Source organism: Girardinichthys multiradiatus, chromosome 6 (genome assembly GCF_021462225.1).
Source record: "Girardinichthys multiradiatus isolate DD_20200921_A chromosome 6, DD_fGirMul_XY1, whole genome shotgun sequence".
Taxonomy (NCBI): domain Eukaryota; kingdom Metazoa; phylum Chordata; class Actinopteri; order Cyprinodontiformes; family Goodeidae; genus Girardinichthys; species Girardinichthys multiradiatus.
In genome coordinates, this window is record NC_061799.1 from 21218807 (window position 1) to 21243667 (window position 24861).

The window sequence follows — 24861 nt, forward strand, 5'->3', positions numbered from 1 at the left end:
TTGGCATTTGCATCAGTCAGTTATCATTGAATTGTGGATAGAAATTGCAAAAACAACATGTTTCTTTATTTCAAATATTTTGCTATAACAGCAAACATAAATGTATAATTTACTTACTGATGTGTATCATATAAATTTTTCTCCACACCCCTCAAAAAGAAAAAATAAGTCATATTTCTCTACCTAACATATACATATATCACAATATACTATATAGCACAAGAACAGACATGTAAAAACCAATATAGTATCTTGTTTGAAGTATTCTGATATTTTACACAGATGAGAAATAAACATACTAAGTTAAGACAAATTTGCCTTAGCCATACTTGCAGTCAGACAAATCATCATTATATGTCTAATATATTTGACGATTTGCATCTTTAGGAAAATGTATATACCCTGTGTAAAAATCACGGTAATGTTTTCTAGATGTATTTTGATGTATTACTCTTTCAAAAATCAGACATTCTACACAGTATAATATTTTGACTTAAGTATACATCATCAGTATATATCAGTTGTCTTTGAATATTAATATGAGTAAAGATTTTGTCAGTTTGAAACACAAATATATCATATTGCATGTTCTATATCAACATTTTTATAAAACAATAATGAAAATCTAAATCCATTTAAATAGATTTGTTTTCCTCCAAGGTGGGATTATCGTTCCTTGTTTCTTGACAAGCATATAGCTAATGTTTATTGCAGGATTGATAATCACTAACACATATAGACAGAAACACATGTATGTTTGCACATTGGAATCAGAACTAATAATGTTTCAGCTTCGTGTGGTCTCATTTGTCGGTAGAATATGTCACTGACCACCTGGACCAGGTGTCAAGTGATTCTCCACCTCAGTAGAGTGGCTCGTGGCTCACTGACAAAAATGTGTTTGCTTTATCAAACACATTTATTGTTTGGCGAAAACTTTAAAGACTCTCGTGACAAGTTGACCCCGTGAGGTCAATCCAACCCCAACTTCAACTCCTTCTGTCCTATCACAGAGCTCCTCCTACTTCCTAATGTCCGGTTCCTTAACCAATCAGGGCGCCCAACTGGGAGTCAGAGGGGAAAGCGTCCACAGATAAAAATCTTTGACCAACATCCATCCTGTCAGAGCATCTTTCTTATCACCCGAGGACCGTCCTCAACTCGGAGTATCAATTCCAAACTCGTCCCGATCCCTGTCCCACCGCTGGGAACATCCCTTCGGCCTGGATTCACTTTTCTTCTCCATCTGTGGCAACCTGTTACTCAGGAATCCAGACGGTGCTAAATGGTAAATGAAACAAAACTGACAAGAGGTAATTTCTCTCTGGATTAAAAGCACGCATCAGAGGCAGGTTTGCTCCAAGTGACAGAGATCGAAGGAAATATGACGGCGCTGGCAGGAGGTTTGCCCAGAATGATGAGACCGACTCCTCACCAGAACTACACACGGGGAGGATACTCCCTGGAAGGTAAGAGGTCACCACCAGTTGCGGGTGGACATGAGAAGAACTTGAGAAAAACTTCTGCAAGTTTGTTAAACTCGATTTTTTTTGTATTTTGCATTTGGAAAATTATGATGTTGTAAAACAAAATGTCATTTTGTAAAACCAAAAAATCCCCTCCCAAAAATAAACAGCACCATATTTTTCAAGAAAAAAAAAAGATTTCACATTATAGAGTACATTTATTATTCAATTTATACCAAACTTTTTTTCATTTATATTTTATTCAAGGTTTTGTGATGCAAATAGACATTTCTTAGTAAACCAGAAATGAATATATTTTTGTAAAAGCTGTTTTTTGTTTTTTTTACTTTGCAGTACACGGTCTGGTCATTTTTTATATCAATATATACTATTTTAAAACATTACCCTACTATATTAGGTGTTAGATTATGCGTTATTGGGAACATACAGTATTCGGCTGAATAAAAGCGCTCCCTTTCCAGTTTCCACTCCGTTAGGACAGGGTCGGGTCAACCAGCTCGGAGGAGTCTTCATAAACGGCAGACCTCTCCCCAACCACATCCGCCACAAAATCGTGGAGATGGCCCACCACGGGGTCCGGCCGTGCGTAATCTCCCGGCAGCTGAGGGTGTCCCACGGCTGCGTCTCCAAGATCCTCTGCCGGTACCAGGAGACGGGCTCCATCAGGCCGGGAGCCATCGGAGGCAGCAAACCAAAGGTAAGACGCGCAGCGCAGGGAGTTGTCTTTTCTATCCAAAGAAATTACCTGATCGTATAAACAAGGAGATAAACAAGGGCATTTAGTTCCTGCTCTGAGCTCTGGTACCAACTCCCTGAAAAACTAAGAACTTCTGAAACGGTCATTGTTTTTGTTTTTATCACGACCTCTTTTAAATTGAGCACATTTTCTGTTATTCTTTTAATATAATTCTTGTTCTTGTTGTAACCTTTTATCGTTGTTCCTTATTTTCATATAAAATAACTTTCAATCACCTTGTGATAAAATGGGCAGATACAAATTAACTTTTGTTTATGTTCCTCCTCGTTTTCTAATTTTGTTAGACATAGGTAAGAATAGTTGTACATCCTTTTTAACAAATACATTTCTGCTAATATGTCCAACCATTATTAGGCGTTATATTAAACAGATTGATTTCTGCTGTTGTAAAACATATAATAACAAAGTCTGTCTAAACCTTTAATTTATACTATTAATTTATTTTTCTTTAAATAAAATGAAACTTTAGGTCCCAGGGAAGCTCAAGCTAAAAAACCTAATATACCTACTATTGTATCTATATTAGATAATTTGTGTGAAACGCGGCAAGGTAAACCTGTTGTGCTGTCATTTTAAGTTTTTTAAAACTATACAAATATTGATAAAGTGTCAGGTTTCCATCAGAGCTCTGTGGATGATAATGACGTGTAAGTGTAAATTTGCCGCGTTACGTGACTTTGTGCTTTCTTCCAGACCATTTATTAAAACTTGATATAACATGACTTGTCCTATTTATCTCCATAAAGCAAAGTGCTTCTCCTGAAGTGGACAAGAAGATCGAGGAGTACAAAAGAGAAAATCCCGGCATGTTCAGCTGGGAAATCAGGGACAAACTACTGAAAGATGGAATCTGCGACAGGAACAACGTCCCCTCAGGTAGACCTAAAGATTAATTACCAACAAATAACAAAACGCTGACATTTCGAGCTTTTTGTAAGTGTTTTGGACTGCACCTTTATGAAAACTTTACTAAGTTGTCCCTGTCTTCACTGTTTCGCAGTGAGCGCCATCAGCCGCATCATGCGTTCTAAGTTTGGAGGAGTTGGTGAGGACGAGGAGGAGGATGATGAGATGGTGAAGAGGACGCTAGAGGAGAGCGAACCCCGGACAAAACACAGCATCGACGGCATCCTGGGAGACAGATGTAAGTCCAACGTTTAACATTCTCACATGTCAACTAAAATATTGAAAACAAAACGGAAGACTATGGAGATCTGGTTTCAATAAAGCTAGCATTATTAGGTTCACTTATGCAGAAATAAGTTCTCAACGAGAGAATGCACATTAGCTAATAATAATAATAATAATAATAGTACTTTATTTTGATTATTTATAGTTTAGACGTCTCTATAAAAGTGTAGCATTTAAGGTTTTAAGCGGTTTACGCATACACTGAGGCCAACTACAAACAACAAAATCTATCTAGACAAGCTCTCAAAAAATCCAACATTTGTCTAACTTCCAAGCCTGAGAACGTCTTTTTTTTTTTCTTGCACTTAATCGGACACTTGAGGATGAACTTCATCGAACAAAGCGCGGAGACTCCATTGAGTCTCACACCTCAGCTTGACGCGCACAAAAGCCAAACTCCAGCAAGCAGCGCGGCGTCGTACAAAAAGATACCAGGCATTTTTTTAAATAATGAGGATAGAAAAGAGAGAGACAAAAAACTGCCCCGACAAAAAGAGGGTGAGAGGAAACATTATGAACTCGGAATGAGTGATGAATTATTCAGGGAGCCAGTGCGCCCTGATTGCACAAAGAAATGCCAATTTCGAGCCTTCTGTCACTGTCAACGGTTTGCTTTACTTTTAAAGCCAAGACTGTTGGACAAACACCTGTTGATTTATAACCTGTTGGGGACGCAGCAGGTTTGTTCAAAAAGAAACCCGAACATAAAACACGCAATATAGTTAATTATTAATAGCGTGTTCTCTTGAGATGATGTTACTGTCCGCATATTTGCGCTTTTAATACAATGCTGTAAATTTGTTTAAAGTAGTCTAAGAAAAAAACAGTTTAGACCTAATTTGTAGAGGAAAAACTCAAATTAGATCTAAACCGAACTGAACGTCTTCGTCATTTTTACGCAGCTCTTTTTTGTTTTTGCGCAGCGCTCTTGACGCCTTCAGCAAGCGAGCACATGGAAACTGTTCTCTTCACTAGATTAAATCCAAACCCTTTATTTCTCTCCACTTTCATCTCGGACTGAAGTCCGCCCCCTTTTCCTTTTGGCCCTGGGCGCCCACATTTAATACGGGGGTCTGGTTGGGACAATTTCCACCCCTTCTATAGGCCATAGCCATAGCGGGACAAATCCACTGACTTGGTAAAAAAGAGGAGTTGATTATTCTGAATAAAATAGAGTAATCAAAGTTAGAATGCCTAGTTTAAGTCTCAGGAATGTGCCTTATATAAAAAATGTGTGCACAATTGGGCATTTTTTGTATTTGATCATTAGTTTTTTTAAACCCTAAGTTTATTGAGTAACATCCTAAATTTAAGAACGTTCCCTAATCCAGATCAGTCCTTTTTCATTCTTGTGTCTCTTTGTGGAAAGCAGTAGTTGTTTTTTCTCTTTTATAGCACTTCATTAGAATGTGAAAAGGGTGGTTTGGGGACTGAGACAGGGTCTTCTGGCCAAATATTGATTAAGTAGGTGTTTGCAGAGGCCATTGTTGTGGTGGGTAGAGGCCTGTTGCTCTCTGCCCCTTTCTCCTTTACAACTATTGTTGGCTTTCCATTAAGTGCTAAGATCAAAGCTGACTCATTTAGATTTATTTGTCTGGGAAAAGGAGAGCTAAGGTTTTTTGGATAAAGTACACCGTGGCATCAGAAAGTTGCTGGAACATTGTGGGAAGAGGCGTTTTTGCAGTAATGTGCACAATTATATTTTTTTAAGCTTGAATAGCAAATATTCTTTCTCAGAATTTAAGAAATTATTTTCTGTTTATTAGTTTTATTGATGAGGAATTCATTTGCTTTCATATAATTTTCATTTTATTATTTAGTCATGCATTAGTGTCAAAATTGTTGTTGTTGCTATTAAGGTGATTGATTTAATTGATGGCATCCTCCATTTATTAGTGTTAGCACATTAGCCTTTAGCCTCATTTAGCTAATTAAAGTAACCAAAGTCATGAAAGACAGCCACTCTTTCAAGATCTTTTATGACAGGATGGAGGGGGGGGGGAGGAGAAGACAGAAAGAAGAAGGCGGATAAAAAAAGAAAGCTCAGAAATACAAACAGTCAAAAGGATAACTTTTCTTTAAAAGGGAGTCCTGCAGAGCCAGAGTGAATGAGCCCAGTTCTTTCAAATGTGCCATGGTGAACGCAGTCAACATGTAATAATTGGTCTCATTGAGGTGCATTCCAACAATCTGCTGCCATTCTCCTGCCTCCATTGTGCAGGGGCAGGCAAATAGCCAAAGGGACAGGAGGAATCAAGTGCTGACAAAACATGAAAGATTTAGCTGCTTTTGTCACAGGAGCTGAGTGGGACTTTGTTTGTGTAAATAAACTGGGGCTATACAGGCTCCCTGGGATCTTGGCATGGGTTTAGGATGAGGGATATTATGTGAAAGTGAGAAGGACTGGAGAGTTAATGTCTGCGCTGCAGCGTATGTCGAGTTGTGACGCTATTTAAAATGTGTGTGTAGTCTTTAGTTCAAAAACCAGCTGAGATAAAATATATCAAAAGCTTTCTATATCTATTCTATCTTTAAGCTGACTCAAGATTTGATTGCAGATAAATCACTTTTACACAGAGCAAAGATGTTTTTAAAGTAGTGTGGTAATATCCTTTAAATGTAAACAGAGAGATATATATTTTTGGATTTTTTTAGATTGTGTGACTGAAGGCCCTAATGCAGCCATAGGAATGTCTGCTGTTGCCACATTTCTTTTTTCCTCTCAGGGCTGGATATTGCAGAACATTATATGAGGGCTTTATGCTCCTTTTTCCGGTATTAGTATTTATATTGCTCGTTTATTGTGCTAGGCTGCTGAGGAATAAAAGCATAATTCAGAAATTTAGACAGAGAGGCTGTAGCACAAGTACTGTGAAGTAGAAAGAAAATGTTGTATGGTTTAAAGATCTTTAAAGTGTGGAGAGTATTGGTATTCAGCCCGCCTAAGTTAATTACAAAATCTTTTAGGGTATGTCTCTACCAGCTTTGCACATCTAAATACTTTTTTGCCTATTCTTTGTGAAATGCCTCAAACTCAGTTGGTGTCTTTTGAGTGATGTGCAGTGGTAGTTTTCTACAACATATACCATATGTCTTGTAAGCTAAAACGTTCCATTTTATTCTCATCTGACCAGGCCATCTTCCACCTGTTTGTTGTGTTCTCTACATGACTCTTGGCAAATTGCACGTTTCCACAAAGGCCAGATTTTTGCAGTATGGGACTTACAGATGCCTTTTCAACAGACTTTCCCCACCTGAGATGTGAATCTTTGCAGTTCCTCTAACGATATTCTGGTGTATTCATTGACCTTGATGGTACTGTTTTTTTTCACTAATGTTCTCTAAAAACCTCTGAGGCCTTACAGAACTGTACTGAGATTCAAGGAATACTTAGATTTAATTGCACACAGGTGGACTCTATTTACTTATTAGGGCAATTGGTTATGCTGGATTTTACGTAAGAGTATCTGAGTATAGGTTGCTAAATACAAATGCACGGCCTACTTTAATCATTTTTATCTGGAGAAAAATGGAAAACTGTATTTTTTTTCACTTCCCAATTACTACCTACTTGTGTCAGTCTATCACATAAAATACCAGTAAAATACATTTAAAGTTTATGGATGGGTTATCTCAGAATGTGAAAACAAATTTAAAGGGAATGAATACTTTTGAAAGGTAATATAAGCAGTCTAAACTTTCTCCTTCTCCATTGGCATGATTCTCAAGACTAAAAAAATCCACACTGGCTGATCTGCAACTGAATACAGACTCCATGCTTCATTAATGCCTCTTTCTCTGTTGGCACCCACATTGTGATCCCCCAATATTAATTCAAAGGACAATTAATGAATGCAGGCCAACTTTGAAGTAATGGGCCGGGGTCCTGCCCCAAGCCAGCCCCTTGGCGCTGATGTACTCCTTGCATTCTCCCTGACTAACCCCAGAGACACTGCAAAGTCACTGAAAAGAGAAGAAGCAAGCAATAGAAGGTCAAGAAGAGGAGCCCCAACAGAAAAAAGAGCTTTCTATTTCATCCAAGTATTACCCAAGCAAAACTCTGTGATGGGGAGGATAAAGGGGTGTGAGGAGAAAAGGGTCGGGGGCATGGGGACTTTGCAAAGAGGGACACAATGGGATGGTTAATTGAGTAAAGCCAGACAGTGTTGTCAGTCACTTAACTTTGTTTAGGATCAGTTTTTGTGGAGCTCTTTCGTCTTGCACATTGCACATTATGGACATGCCAGCAGAACTCTGTTACTGATTGATTGATGGCTTTTTGTATTTAGGTTTGGTGTACTAGAACCCTGCATATGCACCAACTGAGAATAAAATACATAAAAAAAAATTACACTGGGTTTGAGTAGTTGAACACAACGTGACCAAGGCAGTGAGGATATTTGTTTTCTGCTGAGTGTTTCTGAAGTTTTGTTAAAGAGCCATCTGTAAGGCTGTTTTCACTGCAGTGCTGTGCAGTCACTGCAAAAAGGTCAGGGGCCAAATTAGGGTCACTTGACTGTTACAACTATTAGGCCCCAGGAACTGGAGGTTAGGATAATGTTTGGAAAAGATGTCAACTGAAGAACTTGTGTATGGGTTTTCAAAGCAAGGGTCCTGTGCTACTTTGTAGTTAAATATTTTAAAACACCTTCCTAGATGTTTTTAAAACACAATAGTTTTTTCTTGAAATAAGGTGCTTGGTTTGGTCATTTTTGCTAGTTAGTCTCAGTTTGACTGAAACGTGCGATGGACTAGCCTTTTTTGCTTGCAGCCCAGTATGGGCTCTGCAAGTTGCTTTGTCTCCACACGGAGGGTGGAAATGCCACCGTGAAACTGTCACGTAAGTTCACCGCACTGGAACGGAAAAATAACCATCACACACTGGGCACATATAATAGCCACGCAGGGCCATTCGTGGCTTCTTGTCACTGCTGCAGTGTTAGACAGAGATACATCTTTCAGCTTCATATCGCCAGCTCCTTCTTTGTCCGTTAAGTGCCAACCTCCTGCGCTCTTTCACTTAATTTTGTTTTGTGTCCATCACATCATCATCTCACTTGCTATTTATTTCTATCCACCCCCCTTCCCAGGCAGCTGCAGGTTTCTAGGGGCTCTTTAGCAAGTCAAGTGAGAAGCCCACTCACTCCCATTTTTCCCCTTAAACTGTTAACCCCAGCTGAGTCGAAAAGCTGTCAGTTTACCATTCTCTCCCCCCGCCCCCCGTGTGCATCTGCTCGCTTTGGCTCTATGCAGCGCCCACCTATTTTATTCAGTGGCCTACTCGCACCACACTCCCTGGCCTGAAAAGGCCAGATCTACTTCCCTGGGCAAATAGCGAGTTCATTTGTCTCTTATGCCCTTTGTTTTGCATTGCGAACACATGTCACCAGCTCAATTACCTTCTCTATTAAAAGCCCCAGGAGGATGGGCAAGCCAGCCCCTACTAAGACAAGACCATAAACTGTCCCATATGTGTTGGGTTCTCTTTCCATATGCGATTCTTAATTTCTTATGCTTTGTCACACTTTCCATTTCTTTTACTTACCATTTCAAACCATGGGTGTGAATTTCTTTGCACAAGCGAGATGTGGTTGTGCGTAGCTTTGAATATCTACTTTTATTAACGTCTCCTGACGGATGAGTGAGGGTGGGATGTTTGCCAGGACGAGTCTGTGCTGTAAGCAAGATCAACCTTTGTCTTCACTTCAGCAATCCGCTCTGGAATTTTCTGGGGGGATTTTTTTATGTGCATATTAGAAGCTCTTCTGCTACTGATGAAGCTATTAGAACTGGAACTTCACCAGGTTCTCATCATTTTTGTCTGTTTCCACCTATCTCTCTTCAGTAAAGAAACACATTTGATTTTAGTGTTTGTTTAAAGAGAACAATGCACATTCGTTAACATGAGCTTGTCAGTCCATCATGTTAATGTGCCTGATATAGCCAAATAGGCTAATTTACATCTGCAGTCCTTGTCAGGGTTATGCTTTAAATGGCATGTAAGCAAGTCCCATGATCTGTTAAAGTGCAAAATAATAAATAAAAAAGTTTCACAAGGAAAATTAAAAACACACAACAGTATGGAACAGTTACTAATCAATTAACCAGTCACTCAGACTTTATTTGTGTAATAGGTTTTATACAGCTAGGTGTAACCCACTAGAAATGATCAAACTAAATAAACAAACAAACAAAAAATAAACAAATGCAAGAGCAATTATAGAACATGATGAACTGAGAAAACACAATCATGTAGTTAGGAAAGATTGCAAATAACTACAAAAATCCATTAAGAAAAAAAACTTAAAACTAGAAATATAAAACATAGGAATTTTAAATGTAGGAATACAACGATCATAAATATGTGTAATAAAATGTAAAAATTATTGCAAATACAATATAATCAAAAAGATTGGATAAAATGTGCTACAATTGTTAAATAAAGAAATCTTAACGGAATAATAATGTAAATAATGGAATATAAATAAATTCTAAACAATGATTAAACTTTAACTTGAAGCCTGACTAAATAAATTGGTTTGTACAAGTAGTTTGCTATTTAAAAAAGTCAACAGTCTCAACTACCCTTAGGTCTTCAGAAAAGTTGTTCCGTAGGTAAGGGTCATATCAGGAAAAGGACACCTCACTGTAAGTTTCAATTCTCACTTTGGATACTAACCGAAGACCTTTTCCACAGGACATGAACAGTAGGCCCAGTATGACAAAAGCAAATCTTTTCTCTCGTTATGAAGAGTTCATTGCCAGAGCTCAGTTGCTCTGGAACCTTCTGCCTCTGAGGATTATGCTAAATATTTAGTTTTGTTCTGATGGAGCTGAAGAAAGTTCTGGGTCATCAATTAATTAATAGCTAAAATATAGTTAAAAAATGCATCAATTGGTCTTCTGTAATAAGGGGATACAGACAAAAAGATCTGTGTGTTTTGAGCATTACTGTGAAAATGAATGTCACTTCACCTACACCCCCAATGGCAGCATATAAAAATAAAAAGAGTTAAGCCATAAAGGTGAGCCCTGGGTTACTCCAGAGTTTAAAATACGACATTCCAATGAATAATTTCCTAAATTTACAACAAATTTTGAATTAATGATATATCAGTTAAACTGGTTTCCAACTGTACTGTAAAATGTAATTTTCCTTAGGTCTTTGGGTTACAGTATTCAAAGTATTAGCTGGTGTGTTGGAGAAACCTGACTGCCTAAAGGCTCTTATCCTGTGTGGGATCTTAAAATCTCCTCTGGTTACAGACAGGGATAGAATATTCCCAGGTCCCCGGTTGCTTTATCTGCTGCATAAAATTTGATTTGGGCGTTAAAGTAATGACGCCAAGGCTTCCCTTTATATGCCCAGTATCAACTCTTTTCATTGTTGTGCGAAATGTGTGGGAACAAGCCTGGCTTAAATCATTCCAAGGAAGTGTTAGAACAGTGTTTGAAAGTGTCAGAGATGTGGATGTATAGCGTTGGGTGAATCCATGGAAAGAGACAAGTGATGTGAATGGCTGAGGTGAAAAAGACAGGTCCCATTTTTTAACAATCACTGCCACCCCTCATTCACCATAGCTGTGTACCCAACACACTCCACCCCCAGCATCTTCTTCAGGTGCCTTCAGCTTTCCTTCTCCTCTCCATGTCAACCCTTTTGACTTCCCATCCCCCAGCTTTGTGTCCCTCAGGCCATGGAAGGAGGGGATATAGGGGTGCTCCCCTGCTGTGCCCCTCCACAGCCCCAGTGGCCCTTCTCTGGACCCTTTTGTGCTCCTTTTTTCCTCCTCCTACTCCTCATTCCCCTACTCCAGCCCCCAACTTACCCTTCACCCGCCCCAGCTCCCCTGCTGGGCAGGTGACAGGCCCCTGAATGAGGGCCCGGGCGTCCCTGATGGCTCCTACAGATGGAGCGTGGTAATCGGTCCAATAGAGCCCTGCCACAGGCTTTTCCCCACTGTGATACAAAGGCTTGGCCACATCACTCCCCAAAAATAAAGGGAAAAAGTGGGTGAAGAAGAAAACAGAAAAAGACAAAGAGCAAGCAGAGGATGACAAAAGCATCACTGTCATCTGCCATTAAGGGAGAGTCTAAGATGGAGTGTTTTCTCTAGAGCTACAAATAATAAAAACAGGAAGGGAAAAAGAGGAAATGGCAAAAATAAATGGGCGGGGGTAACACTGAAGTTAACAGAGTAAATGGACAACTGTTGCCATCCAGGTTTTCTAAGCTTTCCTTCTCTAAACAGTACAGAATAATTTTTTCTTTAGACCTTTTAAATTATAAAATTAGTTAAATAAATTCAAAACTCATACAACTCATTCCAAGAGGATCCTCAATGAGTCTGCGTGTTAGCGTGGCACCTCGATCTGGTTTAGATCTAATAATGAGCTTGTCTCAGAGTCAGGGTCTTTTTATGGCCAGCGGGCCAATGAGTTGCAGCTTTCCCAGAGGCCTAATCCATGTGTAATGCCTGGTCAGACACACACTGGCAACCGGTGCAAACATTTCCTGCCTTCCTTGCAGAGGCTCTGAAAGCAATGGGAGATCACGCCCCCCCACTCAATGTCTGACTTGGCACTTTTTTAATTAAAGCCTATAAATCTACAGGGATAAAGAAGAGTAAGGCATCTGAGACACACTAGCTATTCTCTTGCATACACCTGCCTTTTTGCTTTTGAGCATCTTATTTCTTCACTGTCTGTTCATTTTATGGCAAAGGTGCAGTGAACAGATAAACTCTTGTTGGGGTTGATTTAGGAGTGGATTTTAACTCTCTCTGTTTATGATACATCATTAGAGGCCACATCCACTGAGTGAAAACTCAAAATCCAGACACAGCAGATGCATGTTTTTAATGGAGAAAATGATAAGCGATAAGATTGCTGGTGATGGACAGTAGAAGCCTGTCATGCTAGTTTTGAGGACTTCATTATTTCTTTAATAAAAGTGAAGCTCCACACAAATGCATAAATTATCTTTTCTCTATATAGTTTCGTATGTTCACTGATTCCCCTCTTCTGCTGAATTACAAAGCTATGGCTCCTTCCCCGTTAGCCCAGACAGTTCCTCTAGTCCTGAAAAAGCAGATTAAGAAGCACCTGCATAGGGCTGCCGTCCATGTGCTTCTGAATACCAGCCTACCACACAGCATGGCTAACACAAGGAGAGACACAGTGTCCCAGGCGATAGATGCCCCAGAGGGATCTTGTCCTCTTTAATCCATGTTCAAGCAGGCTTTTGCTTTTGATCCCCTGGGAACCACTGAGGAGTTTAAGAAATCAGGAGGACACAATTTAAAGTGGCTCTATGCAATGTGCTGTGTAGCAGCTGATATGTTGGGTTAAACTATTAAATGTACATAAATAGAAACAGTCTCAGTCAGACTCTAAAACCTAAGCTATCAAATAGTTCTGTTTGATCGATGAATTCTTTTTTAATCGGTATTTATCACAAATTTAAGAAAGAAAAGGAGATTTAGCATATTTCTCATAATTAGGATTTTTGTTTTATAAATTTACCAGCTTTAAAATCAGATTAGCTTCATGTTATCAAGGATTTCATTTATTATTAATCATACTGAAATATATTTCCAAATCCTTTATTTAAGTAAAACAGAAAAAAACATCAAACATGATCAAAAAATCCAAGCAATTAATTGACATTAATAGGGAAAAAGGGAATGCTTTCTGAATATGCTTTGAATTAAACATTCAAACCATTACCTGAACTGATAAAAGGTTGGATACAAAGCAAAAATAATGATCTTAAAACCATACAAACATACAAAACATTTAAACAAACTTGCCTTGTTGATGTAATACAATATCTCAGACTGAAATTTGCATTTAATGTTTCTAAGATGCAATTATTCTTTTAAAGAAAACTTGTAACTGATTTAGAAACACAGAGTTTCTAAATCAGCAATATAAGGTTACACAATCTTCTTCAGAAAACACGTCTTTTGAGTTCAACAGCTCAGGATGGTGAAAACATTCATGCATTTTTAACATTCAGGATGTGATGGGCATGACATCAAGTATTTTGCTCGGGATTCACTTAAAAGGTCTGTCAAGGATATTTTGAAGGGCCTTGGAGGAAATCAGGGTGTTCTGATCATTACATCTGCAGCCAGCATAATATCTTGTCTAAGATCTGGCAATTGTGCAAATATCAACTGCAATGGCTTATCTTGTGTGTGCAGGTTCTCAGAATCATAAACTAATGGTGTACTTAATTTGTTCAATTCCAGCAAGCCACTCAGACGAGGCTTCCGACGTGGATTCGGAGCCAGGCCTACCTTTAAAGAGGAAGCAGCGCCGCAGTCGGACGACCTTCACCGCGGAGCAGCTGGAGGAGCTGGAGAGGGCCTTTGAACGCACGCACTACCCAGACATTTACACCCGAGAGGAACTGGCTCAGAGGGCCAAACTGACGGAAGCTCGAGTTCAGGTTAGAAACACTAGCACACATGGAAGTCTAAATCTTGACAGCACATTGATCTGTCACTCACTCTGAGACATGCAGGTGTTAAGTTGCCTTCGGATGTTGCTACACATTCTTTACAGCCATTTGACATGTGTTCTATCCACAAAACACCCCTGAACCCCCCCAGCTATGTTGCTGCACATGGAGACACTCGCAGCAGCCTCTTTATACAAAGACAGCCTTCTATTTCTGTCAACATTTTGCCAAATGGGGGCCATGTTAAGATCTGCAAACAGATCCTCAATTTAGATAGCTTCTTGATATAGTCTTTAAAACCATAACAGCCTTCTGGTGTTATATTAACTCCTTATATGAAGTAGCGCAAAAGATGTGGTTTTACTGCACTCAACAGATGTTAAGATCTCTATCAGCACAGGTTCCTGCGAAGGGACAGATAGGCCTCGCACAGATGACCTGGAACACTGCAGACTTATAGTGCTTACTGATCTATTTATTTCTGGATTTCCATATTCTGCCCCATTCCAACAATAAACTACAAAGAATAATGTGTGATTTTATATGATAGACCATCTAACAGTATTGCATTATTGTGAAGTGGAAGAAACATTATAAATGTTCTATGCACACCTAGAGACCGATATTTTTGCATGTTCTTGGTAAATAACAGGCTCAGGCAGACTGGATGCAGATCCTCTGTGTAACATCAGCTTTCAAGTCGTGACTTTGACTGGCCATTTTAACAAATTACTATGCGCAAAACATTCTAGTGTAGCGCTGTATATTTAGATTCATTGTCTCCTGAAAGATGACACTCCAACCCCCATCTTAGGTTTCTGCAGCCTCTGACAGGTTTTTTTACAGTATTTTTCTGCATATTACAATCAACTCTCACCAGCTTCACTGTTCCTGCTGAAGAAAAGCCTCCCCACAGCTGAATCCTGCCACCACCATGTTTCACAGTGGGGATGGTATGTGAAGGGTGATATGCAGTATAGTTATGCAAGTGGGCCAAAAGTTTCATTTTTGTCTCATCTGAGCAGAGTAACTTTTTCCACATGTGTGCTGTGTCCGCTAGATGGCTTGTTGCAAACCAGAAACAGGACCTCCATTGGCAGCATTTAAACAATGGCTTTCTGCTTGGCCAGATTTGAAGATTACTTGAAAAATATAGTTCCCCTGCCAACAGTTATGTCCATCTGGGAAATCTCTGCAGCTCCTGTGGGCCTCTTGGTTGCTTCTCTGATTAATGATCTCCTTATCCAGCCATCCTCTATTTTTGGATGGTGGATTGAACAATGCTTCATGACATGTTCAAAGCTTAGGATATTGTTTAATAAACTAATGCTGTTTTAAACTTCTACACAGCTTCATTTGTGATCAATCTGCTGTGTTCCTTGGCCTTTCTGATGTTGTTTGTTCACAAATGTCCTCTAACAAACCTCTGAGGTCTTTGTAGATCAGCTGTATTTATGTTGAGATTCAATTACACACTGGTTGGTTGTTATTAAGAATTAGATGTCTCCTGAAAGCCATTGGTTGCCCTTGATTGTATCAAGGGGTATCAGGTTAAAAGGGGTCTAAATTCAAATGTATGTCAAAACTATCAGATTTTTATTCATAAAAAAATGTAAAACCATCTATCCATTTTCTTCTACTTCACAATTAGGTGCTACTTGTGCTGGTCTATCACATAAAATACCAATAAACCACAAGAATGTGCATGACAGTAAGAAGACCAAAGGTTTATGGGTTATGAAGATTTTTCTAAGGCACTGAACATATTAAGAAATGGTGAAGCAACTACATATTTGCCAACGAAGGAATTTCTCTCATGTTCAGTGATATTTTTCTCTCAGGTGTGGTTCAGCAACAGAAGAGCTCGGTGGAGGAAACAAGCAGGAGCCAATCAACTAATGGCTTTTAATCACCTAATACCAGGTGGTTTCCCACCATCAGCTATGCCAGGCCTGCAGCCTTATCAGCTGTCAGACAGCCCTTACCCTCCAACCTCTATACCCCAAGGTGGGCCTATGTAAACACACATTTGTTTTAATGTCTAAACTGTTGTAACTAATAACAAATCTCATAAACAAAAAATCAACAGTATGATTAATTCCTGTTTTATTCTCAGCAGCCTCCGATCAGCCAAGTACGGTTCATCGGCCTCAGCCTCTGCCTCCCACCTCCATGCACCAGAGCGCGCTCAGCTCATCCACAGCTTCCCAGGAAGGAGGCTCAGGATATTGTCTTTCTTCTGGAAGACACAACTTCTCAGGATACTCAGAGAGCTTTGTGTCCCAGACAGGACATGCCAACACTGTTAACCCCAGCATCAGCAACACCATCTCACCACAGGTCAGTTACATCGAATCCAATCAAATCATTTATTGTCACGTCATTGTTAGGCAAAGTGTACACAATGAAACAATATAGTGTTTCTCTAGGATGATTTAGTAGATAAGTGTAAAAATTGAAAACATAAGCCACAAAAATGTAAAAAATATAAACAGAAAATATAAGTACCAGAATATAGAGCATAATCTTAACACCAGTTTAGCATTTTAACAGTTTGTGGCAGGTTTGATGGTTCTCGTTGCGGTGCCATTTGTCTGATGGCAGCAGTTCAATGCCTTCTACCTGCTCTTAAAAAGATCCTGGAAAGAGGGTAGGAACAATACAGTGAGCATCATAGCTCCCCTAACAATCTTCTGCAGAGCAATCTTGTCTGCCATGTTGCAGCTGGAGTACCATGCTGAGGTGAAAATCTGTTTACATGCTCTCAATTGAAGCTCTGTCATGTCTTAATCCCCTTTCAGATCATCCTTTCCTTCCAAGAGCTACGGTGTTCTTTATAGTTTGCGATGAACTGAAAAGCCAGACATGGAATGAGGGGTTGACATTGACCCACCAATATTATGTCTTCAAGAGGTAGTTATATACCCGTAACCACTATGAACTAGGAGGGGTAATACAGGATTCTGTAGCAATCACACATAGCAGAAGTGTCAAATCATATGTTGATCAGCAGAATCAGATGCAGACAACATGCTGAGGATGGTGCACAACAACTTTGCTTGTATTTAAAGCTCTAAATTCATTTTACCCGCATGCAAAGAGGACTGTAACACAGAATTCACCTTGGAGATGTAAGTCAGGCCTGTTTGGTTCTGTAATCTGCACTGCATGTTTTGAAAGCACACAGCCCGTGTTCTCGAAAGACCCAGTTGTAAGATGCACTGTAAGAGGAGGGCGTTGTTGCTGTGTGTATAATGCGGAAAAGGTGCATTAGTCTTTGCATCCTAAAATGAGGTACACAAATAAGTGCATTCACATGTATACATTTTTTTGGCGCAGGCACGTCACATTCTTTAAACTTGGCTGGTAATACTCACACGCCACCGTACATTTAACATATCAGTAAACAGAGGGCTTCACAAGGTGTACCATATGGTTAAATAATAGCACACAAACACATACTTCTGTGTGACCTGCTGTAGGAGGTGTCACTGTCGCGACACTGATGAAACCTTGTCAGGATGAGGAACTCTGTAGCTTTCCATTTTTTCTTTATCCTGATGGAAAGTTTGATGAATTTAAAATGTGGCAAATGTCCATCACTGGAGAGGCAGAAAGGGAGCGGACATGGGGAAGGATGTGTGGATGTCGAACGATGACACAAATCAAAACTGAAAAGACAATTATGGTCGATTACACAGTCATCAGTGTCCATCAGTGGCACCCTACGCGCCAAGAAGATGGACTAACAGGCGTAAAACGAGCTTTTAGCAGCCACAAAGGGTGGCTAGCCCTCATGCTTTGCATGCTGGGTACTAATTCCCATGAGAGAGGATCTCCGACTTCTGTCAGGCACTGATAAAAAAATTGAAAACTATGTCAGGCAGGTTTGTTGCTTTTTGTTGTTGATGCCTGAGGATGTAAACATTGTTTGGGGAGAATGGTCTGAAGGCCTCTTGTTTAGGCTGAAGGTATAAATGACTGCTTTCATGTGTAAGTTCCAATTATATTTTTCTCCTCAATAACTAACTATATATACTCGTAAAATATTACCTGTTTTTAATGAATGAAAAATGAGAGTTAACATGAGAGGAAGCAAAATACAAGTGCAAATTCTTGGAAACTGACAACCCTAATAACATATAGCCTGTACATCAGATATTTAGTTTGTTGAAGCTTAGCTGTTCTGCAAGGTGGAAACTGCTTCCTGTAACTAGTTGTGGTAGTTCAAATACCTACGGGTCAAAGAGCTACTCCAGCTCCTAAAGAGGCCAAAGGTGTTCTGGCTCTGTTCATGGTTTCATCATTAACCTTTGCAGACAACTGGTACAGAATGGAAATCTCATCTGTCAAATTGCACCACCCTCCTTTAAGAGTTTTCTCAGTCTGGTAATGCAATCACTGAGTGTTCCAGTGTCATAATTGATTGGAATGAAGTAATCTAGCCACTCTTAACAAACTGTGTAATTTATGCAAATGAATCACTTTGTTGGCTAATTTGTTTTAATTTATGTATTCATTGCAGCTGTTCGAATGTATATTGCAAAACAGTTTTCTCTATTTCATATGATGATTTAATTAATTTTCAGATTTTAACTTAATAAGAGAGAGGAAATGAGAAATACATTCATTAACATTGATAGCAAAGGACCTTCTTGCACTTGGAAAAAGTTTAGAGCTTCAGTTTTTGTGAGATTGCCACAGCTTTATGGATTTTGTGCACAATCTTTGTAGAAATTACCTCCCTTGTGTTATCTGAAGTCCAGATTTGTCTCTAAAGGCTGCCCTATTCTACATATTATCCTGTATACATGAGAGGATTTACACTAACTCCAGATATGGTCATATCACAACACAGCACAGTCCTGCTTTAGATGAAGTTTGCTTTACTTTAGCAATATTCTCATCTGAGCAGTTAGCTATGCACCGAGAACATGCAGACAGACCAAGAGCTTTCTTTATCTCTGGCATCGCAGCTCTGATTTGGTGCATACCTAAGCAATCCTTTCTCACCAAGGAAGCGAGCAGCCAGGATTTGCACCCCCCTGGTACCTAATCTCCGGAACAACTTTAAAACAGACAATCGGGGAACTGCTGCTGTTTCAGTTGCTCACAAAAGCGCATGTAGTTCTGAGTGTGCTGGTCAGACACACTCTGGACAAATGCATGTACATACCAGTAAACTATTAGTACTTTAAAGTATGTTATATTCTGTGAGGAGAAATCAATTGACCTAATTTTATAATACTACTATAGATCTTTTGAAAATCATGAGTTTGATGGCTTATTATTTATGAATTATTTATCTGCTTAGCAAAACGTATTTATCTCATATGTCCTTCTTTATTTTAGATAAATTATGTTTATGTGGTATGCTTAGTTGTTTTTGCAGTGATCACCATGAATTACATACATTGAAGACATATAAGTTTACTTTTGTCTTTGTGCATGTACATTTTCTGATAAAAATGAGTTCGTAAAGCTTATGTTTTCACATCATTCTTAATCATCTATTCAGCAAGAGGCTGTTTGGGTTTTGCTCCATTTTCTTCAACATGGATTGCATTTTTTTTTTTAGACTTTTTCACAACTTTGCTTCTCACGCAAACCCTTTTGCAGCTGTTCGCAGTGGATCATTGATACCCCGGCAGTCCTGACATCAGAACAAAAAGAAAGATATGCCGCACATGCATGTACATCCACATACAGGTAGCTTTAGCACACAAACACACATTACTCCCGCTTCCCATGTACCCTTTGGCCTCCTTTATGAGGACATGGTGATTTTGGAGATAGACATAAAAGGTAATGTGATACAAGGCATTTTTATGTATGCATACAAAGGAGCTTTGCTTTCTGTAAATTTAGGTTACAAGGTATCACCATCATACATTTATCAAATTCTTATGGTGGCTATGGAAATATTTCAGCTGGATTTTTGTTTGACAAAAAGAAAATTAAGATAAACAGTGACATAAGTATTTATTCACCTTTTCACATTTTGTCACAATACAACGACACATTTTTGTGCATGTTATTGAAGAAAATGACACATGGTTTGGACATTTTTTTAAGAACAAAAATCAGAAACAAAAATCAGAACAGTGTGACTATTCAGCCCCCAGAGTCAATACAACTCCATTCAGTGTCATTTAGCTCATTCAGATTGAATAGATAGTCTCTGTCAACAAAACTTGTAGGTCTTTTGCCACAGATTTTCAGTTAGATTCGGGTTTGGACATTGACTGGGACAATTTAACACATAAATGTGCATTTGATCTAACCCTTTCCATTGTAGCTCAAGCTGTAAATTTAATGTCATTTTCCTGCTGGAGGGCAAACGTTTATCCCAAGTCTCAAGTCCTTTGGAGTCTCTAAAAGTGTTTGTCCAGGATTGTTCATACATCTTTTATTCAACTCTGACCAGCTTTTTTATGTCATTTGAAACAAAGCATTCCCACAGCATGATTCTGCCACCACCACTGTTAATTTTCTTTAGCTCATTGTGTTTTTCATTTAGGCCTAAAAGTTTGATTTTGGTGACATCTGACCAGAACACTTCTTCCTGTTGTTTGTTGTGTCAAATTACTGACTTGAGACAATGTTTTAACTTGACGTTTTAGGACTTTCTTTTCACCATGGTGTTCTCCCTGCTCCTCTTCTATTAAAGCAAGATTTGCAGAGTGCACAAGTCATCCTTGTCCTGGCAACAGATTCTCACATTTAAGCTGGGAACCTCTGTAGACTCTCTAATCAGTGCTCTCTTTTCCCCACCTCTCTGTGTAGGTGGATGGTCATGTCTTGGTAGTTTTGGAGTTGTGTGATACTCTTTCTTTTTCCATATAATGGATTGAACAGTGCTCTATGAGATGTTCAGTTCTTGGGATATTGTTTCATAACCTCAATCTGCAATGCATTTCTAAACAATTAAAGCTGGATTTATACAGAAGAGAAGATACACTACTTTGTGCTGTATATCACATAAAGTCATAATAAAATACCTTAAAGTTTGAGGTTGTGTCGTGACAACATGTTGAAAGTCAGGGGGTCTGAGTGTTTTTGCAAGGCACTGTATGCAAATGTGTTTTTTCATATATAAAATCCTGACAGAATGTGATTAGGGAGGACAAAGATGCAACTCCTAAGCCAATGTCAGCTTCTCTGTCAGGATAAAGAGAACATGTCCAAGGAGAGTTGGTAATTCTGTCAGAGAACGAAAAGACACTCTATCTTAACCCAAATAGTAGCATCGATTTCTACACTCTTTCATAAGAGTACAAATCAAACAAAAATGGTTGAAAATTGAACGTATGTAATTCTGAATACAAGAAACTTCATTGATGTCGTTTTCATGTAAATTTTCATTTGTTCTAACGATCTGATGCTTCTGTGTCTCCCATTAGGTTATGGGCTTGCTGAACCCGAGTGGAGTGCCGCATCAATCCCAGAGTGACTTTGCCCTCTCCCCTCTCACAGGAGGCCTTGAGCCTAATGGAGCCATGGCTGCTAGCTGTCATGGCTCTCAGCGCTTGGAGGCCCTTCCAAGCCTGAGCAGCATGCCTGCCCTACCAAGCACACAGTCTTACTGCCCACCTTCCTACACCTCCCCAGGATATGCTGTGGACCACCACCCTAGCTACCAGTATGGACAGTACAGTCAGAGCAAGGTAGCAAACCTTTGTTTTTAGAAACTGTTTCATTCTTACTGATTGTCATTGAGAGGAAACATCATTCTGCAATGCCATCCTCTGGCTGTTGATTTAGTCTATATTTTTGAACCTGCAGGTAATTGCAAAGTCCCCTCTGATTAGGGAGCGTCTCAAATCTCCATGTGCTGCACTGGAATTACATTGGTGTTTAGGGATCGCCAGGGGCCAGGTTACTTCAGTTTATATTACCATCATTATGGTGGCCCAGTCTCTATCTCAATACACACATTTTTGCGAACAGTTCTTTCATGACCCTGTGTGATGAGCTTGCCTATCAAATCCACAGTGCAGCTCACCTACCCATGTAATGACCCCTGTGTAACAAGGATAGCTGCCCAAAGAAAATTAGCCACATTGCCAAAGTATGTTTGACAAGAGGGAGGGTGGATTGTGTGGGTTGGAGGGCTGATCTAAGGTACATTACCACATGTTGACCTGCCCATCAGTGGCAACATCTTGATGTCATTAATATAGTCAGGGTCCTGGGAGAAAACCACATGTTTAGGCGGGTGGGGAAGGTGGGGGGGGTTCTAGTTAAATGTGTACATGTCTGTACATGAGCACAGCTATGTGTGTATGGAAGCATGGTGAGTTGGCTCTTTAACAGGAGGGCGATTATAGCCCTTGGCAGGCCAGGATTAGAACCATGTGTTCCTATAGAGGTCAGGTTTGGAATTGTTATTGATCAGTGAAGCAGTGCCAGAGATCCAAAATAAAACTTGATCAAACCCACAACCTTCTGGATTAAAAAAAAAAAATCTCTCCTGCTCTAACATATGTTTAAACTCTATATTTATTTATTTCAGCTATTTGATTACATGGGGACATTTTGCTGAAAAGCTTTAATATTTTTTTCTATCCATCATAGGTGCCTTTCATTATATGAAGCTTCAACGTGGACTAGGCAGGAAGCTCATATGCATATGCTGACATTCCTACCCGGAGAGCACTGCCATCCACTGCCTTTGCCAACTTCTCCAGTCCTGGGGACAGCAAGACCAGTAGTGGGGGAGGTGAAAGGGTTTACTTGGTTTTACTTCATCAGAAGCAGAGACACTTTGAATGGTGTGATGGAAATGAAGCAGCTGGTTTGTAATAAATGAGGATTGTAGGCACAGACCTCCACCAATGCCCATCATGCCATGCTCCAAGGACCAAGCACAGTTTTTTGTGTGATTCAGGAAAAAAAGGAGGTGGGGTAGTAGGTATGAACTGTATGTTCAGGACATTGTATTTAAATCTTAAAATATGGCAGAGATGTAATTTGGACTTTTCCACCCTAGGGGCCTCTGTTGCCTTTTGTGGTTGAAGGGTTAAACTGGATCATCACAATTTCTTACTGTATATTGATGAGACTCATGCATATGAAGTTGGACATCAAAATGTGGCTGCTTTTGGAAATCTAGCAAGAAAGCATGAGCTGAAGCTAAGTGACGTCGGTGCAACCCAAAAAAAGTGCAATACATTCATACCTCATGTGCTGTAAATGAACACAGTTTGAGGGTTTCCAGTTCTATCCTTGATGAACTGCTCTCTCTTTACAGTGGTATAAAATTTTGGGTGTGCGCATTTATCAGTCAGGGGAACTTATCAAGCAATGGATAGTAGTGAATGTAGTCATGCAGTCTTTTGCCAAAAAATATATATAAATAAAATTCTAAACCAGTGAATACAATAGTCAGCTTGACTGTTAATTTTTGTTGTTGCTTTGCATGTTTATTTAGTTGTTACCAAGAACCTGCCAATTTTTAGTTGCCTTCCTTATTTATTAAATGTTGCTCAATTGTTTTTTTTACAGTACATTTTCTGCAAGTGCTCCGCTGTTCTTAAGTCTGACACAAAGTCAATTATTCCCTTTGTTTTGTATGTTTTTTAAAAATTTACAATTGTGTGATATTTTTGTTATTGTACCAAGTTTTGTGTAAAGTATAGCACTATTACTATTTATAATAAACAATGTACAAAATGCAGAAAGTTTACATTTTGAACTATTTTCATTTTTTGGTGGGATAGGTATTAAAACCTTAGGTTGAATTCCTAAAAGCGGTAACCTCAAATTTTATCAAAGTTATTTTCACGGTGTTATTCTCCAGTCAACATTTCTTGAACTGTCCAAAACAAAGCAAAATATAAATAAAAACAAAAACCAAACGTTCTCTGCATTACTGTGTCATTCTGATTAGTTTGCTATCCTGAAAGACACAGGGTTTTTGTGAAATAAACAAAGTTAGACCATGATAAATAATTAGAAATATTTTCTCAGAATACACAAATACATCTGTTAGGGTGGAAATATAGCAACAAAAACATAATTTTGTTTGTGCTCTTCTAGCTTTTACAAAATGATATTTTGATGGCTTTAGCTAAAGGAGGCAAATGTCAGAAAATTTCTTCTGGAAGAGCTAAACCTTATTTTAGGTGATTTAGAATCACTATAATTTTATTTGTTTACACAGGAGGACTGAATGCTAAATTGAAATAAAAGGTGTTTAAACAATGTTTTGCCTAAGGGTGTGCACACTTATGCAACCAGGTTATTGCAACCAGTATATTTTATTTTTGTATTTCAGGATATATGCCATATCAAAATCGAAAAAAAACTTGAAAGATTTACCATACACTATTAATTGAAGGACAATAGTTAAATAACATTTTGTACATACATTTTATTTACAAACCTAATTAGGTCCAATAACTTGTTATTTTTCACTTGTTCGCATTAAAGTAATTACCCTCCTATAAACAGTGCTTGTATACATATTTCATATTGTTAATGATTACATATTGTTAATCATGGGTTTACACATATTACAGACAATTAAACATATTTTGACTGGCATTAGCCACAAGTATTATTAAGCCATACATAAAAAAGATTTTGTGACAGAAATTAGTTTTTGTTTAAATTTAAGTCAAATATGAAATATTTCCAAACAGCTTTTTTTCCACACAAATATTGTACAAGTTCCTTCCTTCAGTGTTTAAAACATTTAATGCAGCCTTTTTTATTCAAAGTATTAACACTTTTTTTAAATTTTGGTCAATTGAAAATCTACTCTATAAAAATGTTTAACAAAATATCAAAAAAGAATTATAAAAGACTGATGTTTTTTAGTGATGGTATTACAGCAAATATAACAGTTTTAAGGTATGTAATCCACAGCTAATCTTCATAGTAAAATGTTGCAACAGATTTGTTTTATTTTAGCCTCAATTTGCTTGTATTAGTTTACTTTAAATTATTTGACC

At 38.7% G+C, this 24861-nt stretch overlaps 1 protein-coding gene across 2 annotated transcripts; it reads left to right on the forward strand.

Moving 5' to 3' along the window:
- Window positions 1-1068: 1068 nt before the first annotated feature.
- pax3a (paired box 3a) lies at window positions 1069-23591 on the forward strand. 2 transcript variants are annotated; one of them, XM_047367178.1, is made up of 9 exons: window positions 1069-1469; window positions 1949-2184; window positions 2991-3120; window positions 3245-3388; window positions 13692-13891; window positions 15745-15910; window positions 16020-16243; window positions 21307-21570; window positions 22481-23591. In XM_047367178.1, the coding sequence occupies exons 1-9, from the start codon at window positions 1385-1387 to the stop codon at window positions 22496-22498; spliced, it is 1467 nt and encodes a 488-aa protein (XP_047223134.1). In that variant the 5' UTR covers window positions 1069-1384; the 3' UTR covers window positions 22499-23591. The 2 variants fall into 2 exon arrangements, with proteins under 2 accessions (XP_047223134.1, XP_047223135.1); XM_047367179.1 differs by having other exon boundaries at window positions 1076-1469; window positions 16023-16243.
- The last annotated feature ends 1270 nt before the right edge of the window (window positions 23592-24861 follow it).

Excerpts from the sequence above, each read along its gene's own strand:
- pax3a (XM_047367178.1), top strand. The coding sequence starts at position 1,385 with ATGACGGCGCTGGCAGGAGGTTTGCCCAGAATGATGAGACCGACTCCT. Across the intron at positions 2,185-2,990 it reads TCGGAGGCAGCAAACCAAAG|CAAAGTGCTTCTCCTGAAGT; the intron begins GTAAGACGCGCA and ends ATCTCCATAAAG. Across the intron at positions 3,121-3,244 it reads CAGGAACAACGTCCCCTCAG|TGAGCGCCATCAGCCGCATC; the intron begins GTAGACCTAAAG and ends ACTGTTTCGCAG.